Consider the following 11,329-nt stretch of genomic DNA (forward strand, 5'->3'; position numbering starts at 1 on the left):
ATGATAAAATTTTGCGGTGGAGAATAGAACTCTCCACCTACAATTATGATATCCTGTACCGACCTGGCAGACTCAATGAACCCTCTGATGCCCTATCCCGGGGAACGTGTGCTAGTGCACAGCTCGACCAGCTGTATGCCCTTCATTCACATCTTTGCCATCCGGGGGTCACCCGATTTTAGCATTTCGTTAAGGCCCGGAACCTGCCGTACTCCCTGGAGGACATCAGGTCGATGACCAGGGACTGCCAGATCTGCGCTGAGTGCAAACCGCACTTCTACCGTCCTGACACTGTGCAGCTTGTCAAGGCCACCCGCCGTTTTGAGCGACTGAGTGTTGACTTTAAGGGCCCCCTTCCCTCCACCGACCGCAATGTCTATTTTCTCAGTATTATTGACGAGTACTCGCGATTCCCCTTTGCCATTCCCTGCCCCGACACTACTACCACGTCCGTCATAAAAGCCCTGCGCCAGCTCTTCACTCTGTTCGGATATCCCTGCTATATCCACAGTGATAGAGGGTCCTCCTTTATGAGTGACGAGTTGCGCCGGTTCCTGCTAGCTAGGGGCATTGCTACTAGTCGAACCACGAGTTATAATCCCCGGGGGAATGGACAGGTGGAGAGGGAGAATGCCACAGTGTGGAAGGCCACACTTTTAGCCCTTAAGTCAAAAGGGTTGCCGGTCTCCCGATGGCAGGAGGTCCTCCCTGAGGCACTCCACTCTATCCGCTCCCTGTTGTGTACGTCCACTAATGCCACCCCTCACGAACACCTATTCTCATTTCCTAGGAAGTCTGTCACTGGGACCACCCTACCAGTTTGGCTGATGTCCCCGGGGCCAGTGCTGCTACGTAAACATGCAAGGAGTAATAAATACTCCCCGCTGGTCGAGAGGGTTCACCTCCTGCATGCTAATCCCCAGTATGCCTACGTGGTCTTGCCTGATGGGCGGGAGGACACGGTCTCTGTCCGTGACCTGGCGCCCGCCGGAGCAGCAGACCACTACCCCGTACACTCCACGGTAACTATGAACCCTGTACCCGAGGTGACACCGCGCACACTGAGCCACACCCAGACTCCTCACGACGCTCATGTACTGGGCATCTCGTACGCGTCTATTCCGGGGGCCTCGCACACACGCGAGGGATCCCTGACACCTGCAGTTGGGACAGAACCAGCCCACTCTCCGTCTCCGGTGCCATCACTACCTCCGGCACCTGTGCAATTGCAGCCGGAGCTACGTAGATCGCAGCGAAAGATTCAACCACCTGATAGACTTAACCTGTAAATATACTTGGGGACTCTTTTAAAACAAAGGGGGGGGGGTGAATGTAGTGAACTAGATATACCTGTCTGGACTGCTCCTGTGGCTCCTCCCACAGACCCCTGCTGACTGCTCCTGTGGCTCCTTCCACAGACCCCTGTATAAAGGCGACTGTGGCCTGTTGCTCTGCCTCATTCCCCAGGATGTAGTGTTGTTCATTCTTCCAGTCAATAAAAGCCGATACCACGCTTCCTACGTCTCAGCGTGAGTTATTGATGGTGCATCAATGTCTCATCTGACATCATCTTTTGAATGTGGAACCCTGGGCATTGCTCAGCTTCTGTGCATCAGGAGGCAGAAGTGTTGAATGCAGTTTGGAACAGGTAACATTTAGATGTAAGCAAATTCACAGCAGTGAGGACTGTTCAGCCTTGGGGCAATGTGATGGATTTCCCAGCTATTGATTACAAAAAGACAGGGCTGAAAAAGGCTGTTCTTGATTTTACCAGGAAATTGAGTGTTTCACAAATGTCACACGCAGATGTACATGGAAGTAGATGCAAAGTATTATAGAATTTTCTTTCAAAGTACAGAATACATAGAAATATACAGGAGAGGTTTTGAGGCGTTTGAAGTTTTAGACTTTAGATGGAGTGCAGCTTTCTCTTTTGTACAAGCCTGAAATTAGAGATATAACTATAATCACAGAACAGATGTTGGCTCATCAAGGCAAATCGAATCACAGAAATGTGCAGCATAGAAACAGGCCCTTTCAGTCACGGTGTCCATGCTGACTGTGATGCCTGTCCATATGTGTTTAATCTGCCTGCACAAGGCACTCATCATTTTCTTCTGGGCATACTTAATAAATCCTCTTTGAATAATAACCATAATAGAATTAATGAAAGATCACACAAATATAGGTGCTCAATCAGTGTGTAAAAGACAACAAACTGTACAAATACAAAAAGAAGGAAATAGAACAAAAATATATATGCCATCAATATCAAGAACATGAGATGAAGAGTCCTTGAAAGTGAGTCCATAGATTGTGGGAACATTTCAATATGGAGCAAATGAAGTTGAATGAAGTTATCCCCCTTTGGTTCAAGAGCCTAATGGTTGAGAAGCGACAACTGTTCCTGAACCTAGTGGTGTGAGTCCTGAGCTTCCTGTATCTTCTTCCTGATGGCTGCAGTGAGAAGAGAGCAGTGGTGGTGGTCCTTGATGATGAATGATGCTTTGTGTTGATGTGCTCAATGGTGGCGAGGGCTTTACCCATAGTGGACTGTGCCATACCCACCACTTTTTGTAACATTTTTCATTGGTGTTTCCATACCAAGCTGTGATGCAACTAGTCAATATATTCTGCATCACACATCTATAGAAGTTTGCTGAAATTTTAGATGCAATGCCAAATCTATGCCAACTCCCAAGGATGCAGAGGCATTGCCATGCTTTCTTCATAATTGCACTTATGTGTTGGGGTCAGGATACGTCCTCTGAAATAACAATGAGGAACTTAAAGTTGCTGACCCTCTCCACCTCTGATTCTCCAATGAGGACAGGCTCAGGTTTCCTTCTCCTGATGTCAATTATCAGCTCCTTGGTCTTGCTGACATTGAGTCAGAGGTTGTTGTTATAACATCACTTTCAAACACCCTCCTTTCTGCTGATTTGTCACCAGCTTTGATTTGGCCTATGCCAGTAGTGTCATCAGCAAATTTGAATATGGCATTGGAGCTGTGCTTAACCACACAGTCGTAAGTGTAAAGTGAGTAGAGCAAGCACATAGTCTTGTTGTGCACCTGTGCTGATGGAGATCATGGAGAAGATGTTGCCAATCTGAACTGACTGGGGTCTTCAAGGGAGGAAATCGAGGATCCAATTGCAGAAGAAAGCACTGAAGCCAAGGTCTTGAAACTTATTGATAAGTTTCGAAGGAATGTTGGTGTTGAATGCCAAACTGTAGTCGATAAAGAGCATCCTGATGTATGCATCTTTGCTGTGCAGATGTTCCAGGGTTGAGTGAAGAGCCACTGAGATGGTGTCAGCTGTGGACCTGTAGGCAATTTGTAGCAGATCCAAGTCAATTCTCAGGCAGGAGTTGATATGTTTCATTACTAACCTCACAAAACACTTAATCATTGTGGATGTAAGTGCAACTGGACGATAGACATTGAGGCAGGTTATCATATTCTTCTTAGGCACCAGTATAATTGAAGTTGCTTGAAGTAGGTGAGTATCTCAGACTGCTGAACCGAGAGATTAAAGATGTCTGTGAATACTCCAGCCAGTTGTTCAGCACAGGTTTTTAGCAATAGGCCAGGTACACCATCTAGGCAAGATGCTTCTTGCTGATTCACCCACCTAAGGTTACTCGCACACCAGCTCAGAGACTGAAACCACAGGATCATCGGGTGTTATGGGAGTTTGACCATGTTACGATGGTCAAAGCGAGCATAGAATGCATTGAGCTCACCTGGAAGCAAAGCCCTGCTATCACCTATGTCATCTCATTTATTTTTATAAGAGGTGATAGTATTCAAGCTCTGCCACAGTTGCCGATCATCCTTCATTAATTTGTTTAGTCTGGATTTGCCTGTTCACCCATGAGTTGGCTTTGTGGAGTTCATACATGGAAATCTTGTAACTTTCTTGGTCACCAGACTTGAATGCTCTTTCAGGAGATTGTAGATCTTACAGTTCATATGGGGCTTCTGGTTGTGGAAGAGTGAAAGAGTTTGTGAGGATACACTCATCTACAGCTGTTTTAATAAAGTCTGTGACAAACACGGTGTATTCACAAATGAGTCCTTGAAGACGGCCCAGTCCACTGACTGAAGTTGCTCCCCTGCCTCCTGTGACCACCTCTTTGTTGTCCTCATCTCTTTAGCCTTTGCCTACATGCAGGTAGAAGAAGGTCAGCCAAGTGATCAGATTTACCAAAATGTGGTCTGGACATTGAACAGTAGGCATTCCTTGTTTTAGTAGAAGTGGTCTGGTGCTACAGATTATATGCTGATAATAATTAGGCAGAGTTTTCTTCAACCAAGCCTGGTGGAAGTCCCCGATTGTAATTTGAAATGTTTTGGGATGGACTATTTCTTGCTTGCAGACATCATGCAGAATCTCAACTACTTGATTATAGTCAGCTGCTGGTGGTACGTAAACTGGATTATGGAGACTCCCTAGGTACAAAGAACAGTTGGCATTTTACCATTATGTTTTTAAGGTCAGGGAACATGAGTTCGATAAAACTGCTGCATCAGAACACCACTGAGAATTTGTTATTAAACACACACCTCCACTTTTTACCTTTTCCAATTCAGCAGTTTGGTCCATTCTGTTAAATGAGAAGCCTTGGGTCTGATTGCTGTATCTGGTGAGCAAGGAGTTAGCCACATCTCGTTCAAACATAGAACACAACAATTTCTCATTTCCCTTCAATACAGCAATCTTGCCATCAGATCCTCAATTTTGTTCTACAGCGACTGCACATTTGCTAACAAAATGCTGGTAAGAGGGGTTCACATCCTTCTGCATTTCAGTCTGGCTTGGAGTACGGGAATCTAGTATGGGAATTTCAGACAGACAGACATACTTTATTGATCCCGAGGGAAATTGGGTTTTGTTACAGCCGCACCAACCAAGAATAGTGAAGAAATATAGCAATATAAAACCATAAATAATTAAATAATAATAAGCTAATCATGCCAAGTTTGATGGCCACAGGCAGGAATGACTTCCTATGATGCTCAGTGTTGCATCTCGGTGAAATGAGTCTCTGGCTGAATGTATTCCTGTGCCTAACCAGTACATTATGGAGTGGATGGGAGTCATTGTCCAAGATGGCATGCAACTTGGACAGCATCCATACTAGATCTAGTATTAGGTAACGAACCTGGTCAGGTCACAGATCTGTCAGTGGGTGAGCATCTGGGGGACAGTGATCACCACTCCCTGGCCTTTAGCATTATCATGGAAAAGGATAGAATCAGAGAGGACAGGAAAATTTTTAATTGGGGAAGGGCAAATTATGAGGCTATAAGGCTAGAACTTGTGGGTGTGAATTGGGATGATGTTTTTGCAGGGAAATGTACTATGGACATGATGGTCGATGTTTAAGGATCTCTTGCAGGATGTTAGGGATAAATTTGTCCCGGTGAGGAAGATAAAGAATGGTAGGGTGAAGGAACCATGGTTGATGAGTGAGGTGGAAAATCTAGTCAGGTGGAAGAAGGCAGCATACATGAGGTTTAGGAAGCAAGGGTCAGATGGGTCTATTGAGGAATATAGGTTAGCAAGAAAGGAGCTTAAGAAGGGGCTGAGAAGAGCAAGAAGGGGGCATGAGAAGGCCTTGGTGAGTAGGGTAAAGGAAAACCCCAAGGCATTCTTCAATTATGTGAAGAACAAAAGGATGACAGGAGTGAAGGAAGGACTGATTAGACATAAAAGTGGGAAGATGTGCCTGCAGGCTATGGAAGTGAATGAGGTCCTCAATGAATACTTCTCTTCGGTATTCACCAATGAGAGGGAACTTGATGATGGTGAGGACAAAATGAGTGAGGTTGATGTTCTGGAGCATGTTGATATTAAGGGAGAGGAGGTGTTGGAGTTGTTAAAATAGATTAGGATGGATAAGTCCCCAAGGCCTGACGGAATATTCCCCAGGCTGCTCCACGAGGCGAGGGAAGAGATTGCTGAGCCTCTGGCTAGGATCTTTATGTCCTCATTGTCTGCGGGAATGGTACTGGAGGATTGGAGGGAGGCAAATGTTGTCCCCTTGTTCAAAAAAGGTAGTAGGGATAGTCCGGGTAATTATAGACCAGTGAGCCTTATGTCTGTGGTAGGATCAGAGATAGGATCTGATCAGGGACAGTCAGCATGGCTTTGTGAAGGGCAGATCGTGTCTAACAAGCCTGATAGAGTTCTTTGAGGAGGTGACCAGGCATATAGATGAGGGTAGTGCAGTGGATATGATCTACATGGATTTTAGTAAAGCATTTGACAAGGTTCCACATGGTAGGCTTATTCAGAAAATCAGAAGGCATGGGATCCAGGGAAGTTTGGCCAGGTGGATTCAGAATTGGCTTGCCTGCAGAAGGCAGAGGGTCGTGGTGGAGGCAGTACATTCAGATTGGAGTTTTGTGACTAGTGGTGTCCCACAAGGATCTGTTCTGGGACCTCTACTTTTCATGATTTTTATTAACGACCTGGATGTGGGGGTAGAAGGGTGGGTTGGCAAGTTTGCAGATGACACAAAGGTTGGTGGTGTTGTAGATAGTGTAGAGGATTGTCGAAGATTGCAGAGAGACATTGATAGGATGCAGAAGTGGGCTGAGAAGTGATAGATGGAGTTCAACCCAGAGAAGTGTGAGGTGGTACACTTTGGAAGGACAAACTCCAAGGCAGAGTACAAAGTAAATGGCAGGATACTTGGGAGTGTAGAGGAGCAGAGGGATCCAGGGGTATATGTCCACAGATCCCTGAAAGTTGCCTCACAGGTAGATAGGGTAGTTAAGAAAACTTATGGGGTGTTACTTTCATAAGTCGAGGGATAGAGTTTAAGAGACACGATGCAATGATGCAGCTCTATAAAACTCTAGTTAGGCCACACTTGGAGTACTGTGTCCAGTTCTGGTCGCCTCACTATAGGAAGGATGTGGAAGCATTGGAAAGGGTACAGAGGAGATTTACCAGGATGCTGCCTGATTTAGAGAGTATGGATTATGATCAGAGATTAAGGGAGCTAGGGCTTCTTTGGAGAGAAGGAGGATGAGAGGAGACCTGATAGAGGTGTACAAGATATTAAGAGGAATAGAGAGAGTGGACAGCCAGCGCCTCTTCCCCAGGGCACCACTGCTCAGTACAAGAGGACATGGCTTTAAGGTAAGGGGTAGGAAGTTCAAGGGGGATTTTAGAGGAAGGTTTTTCACTCAGAGAGTGGTTGGTGCATGGAATGCACTGCCTGAGTCAGTGGTGGAGGCAGATACACTAGTGAAGTTTAAGAGACTACTAGACAGGTATATGGAGGAATTTAAGGTGTGGGGGGTTATATGGGAGGCAGAGTTTGAGGGTCGACACAACATTGTGGGCTGAAGGGCCTGTAATGTGCTGTACTATTCTATCTATCTATCTTACTGCCTCACTTCTAGCCATGGTGATGGATGTACATCTGCTTAAAAGTGTGGGTAGTACTGCAGACAAGCAGTTTGGTGTAGCATTCTATAGTTCCCAGACTCACAGCTGCTACCCTTCCTACAAGTGCTACAAGAAGGCAACATTATCCTCCAGTCTTTTGTACATCACTCATGGCTAATGAAAATGCAAAAATATCAGTCAGAGCCTTAGAAATCTCCTCCATTGGGCATTGGGGATTTATCCAGTGCTTTATAATTACTATAAATTTATAATGTGCTCCAATATTTCTAACACATTCTTCATGTTCTGGTGAATCCTAATATTAAGAAGCACTTGGAAAGGTACATGTATTGGTGGTTCGTAGAGGGATATAGGCCAAATACAAGAGATTGGGACTAGATGAGTAGAGCCATGGCTGACGTGGATTGGGCCAAAGGGTATAAATCCACGTTGTACTGCTCTAGGACTCCAAGATCTTGTTCAGCTTCAATGGCTCCATGCACTCCTCTCTGGTCATTGAAGAGATCTATTCCTTCTTACCTACCTTCCTGCTGCTGATATACTTCATAAAACATTTTAGAATTCTCCTTATTCCTATTTGCCAAGATCATGACATGGGTCCTCTTACTCCCCTAATTTCTTTCTTATCTTTTCTCCTATAAACTGTTCTGTAAATTGCTTGATCACAACTCTTTCTAAAGGGTATATACTTCTTCTTCTCCCTGAAAAAAAGCCTTAAGCATTCTTTATTAAGCAGGATCCCCTAATATTTCCATCTTTGCCTCTCACCCTTATAGAGGCAGGCTGACCCTGACCTTGGCATCCTTGAAATAGCTCCAACTTGTTAGAAGTTGTTTCCTCTCTCGTTGCCCTTGTGTACTTTGTTGACAAGACTGCTTAAGTGACTTTTGAGACAGGAAGCTAAACCAAGGTGTTTCCCAAACTCTTGGACTAATTTTTAAAAATCAACGTAAAACATCTTTGTACTTCATTTTGACTGAGTGACATGTTGTAGGCATTTTCCTTAGTGGTTGATTATATTAGTTTGTTGAAAATTTATGGCCTTTATTCATTCTGTGTCTATCTGTGCTGATCCAGACTTCATCCAAACCACTCTGAAGGGTGGTGGAGTTGTGGGAGAGGTGACTAGGTGTGGCTTTAAAGACTGCCAAATAATCTCCACCTGCTGCAGGAATTTGATTCTACTCCTCAAAGCTGAGCACCTTACTGTGCTGTGAATACATAAGTATAAAGGAGCAGTAACTCTAGAGCTCAGTGGCCCTGGCCTCCAGTTCAGTTCCAGTAAAACTTGCAAAACGTCTGCAGTTCTAACTGATATGAGTGGTCACAAAAGAAAATGCTTCTGATTGCACTTAACTGGTGCTCAAGCGTACTGTTCATGCTGCTGCCATTCTGTTTGATAGCCCTCTGTTCCCATGGTAGTCATCAAGTGTTAATCCTAACACTCTGTCTTCTATGTCAGGCTATTTCAGTGTTTCTTCATCTAAATACTCTCTATGATAAATAGAGACATTTGTAAAACAATGTTGCTCATCTCTCACTCTTCTTTCCCTCAGGAATGGCCAGTCACATTCTTGGTGAACCAAGAAAGAAGGGGCAACCAGGAGACCCAGGACTGCCAGGAGCTCATGGCCCCAGAGGATATGTTGGTCGAATGGGACCAAGGGGTGAACCAGGGCCTCCTGGGCCAAAAGGACAGAAAGGACAATCAGGGAGGGGTAGCGGTCTAGTGGGTGTAGACAGACCGGCTTTCTCTGTTGTCAGAACCATTGCTACTCAACACAATCCAAAACACCGTGTGATTTTCAACAGAAATATCACCAATGAAGGAGGTTGTTTTCAACTTAATTCTGGGACATTCCTCACTTGTAAAGCAGGCTGGTATTTCTTCACATACAATGTAGTTACTACAGAGAAGCTTTGCATAAACATTATGAAAAATAACAAAAAGGAAGCTGGATTCTGTGACCTCGCTGCAAGCAGCAATACTAGGGCCAACTACCAGATGAATTCTGGTGGGACTGTGCTGAAGCTGAATATAAATGATCAAGTGTGGCTCCAAACAAAATCAGGTTACCACAACATTGTTGGATCAGATGAGGTTAGCAGTGTTTTTTCTGGCTTCCTTCTCTTTCCAGATGAATAGATGACCACAAATTCAGAAGACATGAACCTTTCATTTAAATAATCTGCTCACATATTTAACTGCTTCAAATCACCAGATACAAAATGAGCCATCAAGTCTAGCCTTTTTCTCTTAATAATGTTAGATTATTTTGATGGGGAAGAAGTGAAGCACTGATGAACTGAAGCCAATTATTTTCATGTAGTCAAACATGGGCATGTCTCAAAAAATGAATCACAAAAATAGATTTGCATTTCAGTGAGGGCTTCAAGTCCTGCTGAACAGCCCTAAGCCTGTCAAACCCAATGAAGGAATACAGAGGTTAAATCAATCTTTCATTCATTCCCACAGAAAGGAGGAGCATGCATTCCATGAATTAGGATTTATCTACTCTACAGGCTTCATTTCAGATGAATGACACTGGTCATTTGCTCACCTGCTTCTGTGAATTATCCAGTGCTCAAAGTCACTGTTATTTTATGCAAGTGACAAGAGGAAGCACATTGAGGACAAGCAGCATACAATATGAACACCTTTGTTTGTTCAGTGCTTTTTATTTAAAAGTTTTGGCAAAATAACCACTTCTAGATTATTTTGGATAAGAATTGCACATTTCCATTTCAAAACTGCATTGCTAATTCTATCCAAAGGTTTCAAAGGTACATTCAATGTCAGAGAAATGTATACAATATATATCCTGAAATGCTTTTTCTTCACAACTATCCACGAAAACAGAGGAGTGCCCCGAAGAATGAATGACAGTTAAATGTTAGAACCTCAAAGTACCCCCAGCTCCCCTCCCTCCTGAGCGTAAGGGGCAGAAAGCAACAATCCCCCCTCCCCCTCCTGCAAAAAAAAGCATCAGCCCCCACCACCGAACACTCAAGCATGAATGAAGCAACAGCAAAGACACAGACTTGCAGTTAGCCCGAAGACTACATAGTTCACCCGGCATTCGACATACCACAGGTTCTCTCTCTCTCCCTAGTAAGGGAGAAAGAGATGTCTCCTTAGATTTGCTCAATTATATTCAAAAATTTCAACACCCAAATATCTTCATGTAAACAAAGGAGATAGCATACTCTTACACTTTGCTCCAGTTATAGAAATACTCCCCTCAACCCATCACCCCGACTCTTCCAGCTCTCATAGAGCACAGAAGCAGGTCTTTTGGCTCATCATGTTCATGCTAACACTGACAATTCACCTGCACTAAGCCATTTACCTGAACATGGTTCACTCCTTCCTCACTCACCCTCCTCTGCTCCAAGGAAAACAAACCTAGCCTTTCCCATCTCTTCCTAGAAATGAAGTGCTTCATCCTGACAAACGTCCTAGTGAATCACTTTTCACTCTCTCCATTCAATGACCTCCTTAGAGTGTACAAACAGTATTCCACTGTGGCTTAACAATTGTTTTATAAAGTTGTGCTATTTGGTGTATATGTCTCACCTTTATTAGTCCTGACTCTAATTTACAGCTATAAGTGTCCCAATCATGGCTTCTAGAGCATGGCTGGGGTTAATATTTTGCTTTTGAAATAAAAATCGATGAGGATGAAAATGAAACAGTTTTATTCAGACACAATACACCACATGTAATTAAAAGCAAGCAGCACCTTTGAGTACATTCTACTGTCCGGAAATGTAAATAGCAAGGGTTCAAAATGTTTCACTAGTCGATTTACTCCCCAAAATTCCAAAGTTCTATATTGATTTTTCAAATGGACTTATGTGAGATAAATTGTAAGTTTCTACAGCTAATCCATCCAGCA

The 11,329-nt window shown here is 44.0% G+C and overlaps 1 protein-coding gene across 1 annotated transcript in view; it reads left to right on the forward strand.

Annotated features, from left to right (window-relative positions):
- The window catches only part of LOC140718196 (complement C1q subcomponent subunit A-like), a 34,894-nt gene extending 23,771 nt beyond the window's left edge, over window positions 1-11,123 (forward strand). Inside the window, exon 3 of the mRNA XM_073031638.1 lies at window positions 8,987-11,123. Coding sequence (XP_072887739.1) covers window positions 8,987-9,576 — 590 coding nt within the window. The 3' untranslated portion in view covers window positions 9,577-11,123. The remainder of the gene's footprint in view (window positions 1-8,986) is intronic.
- The last annotated feature ends 206 nt before the right edge of the window (window positions 11,124-11,329 follow it).

The sequence above is a fragment of the Hemitrygon akajei genome, chromosome 29 (genome assembly GCF_048418815.1).
Source record: "Hemitrygon akajei chromosome 29, sHemAka1.3, whole genome shotgun sequence".
Taxonomy (NCBI): domain Eukaryota; kingdom Metazoa; phylum Chordata; class Chondrichthyes; order Myliobatiformes; family Dasyatidae; genus Hemitrygon; species Hemitrygon akajei.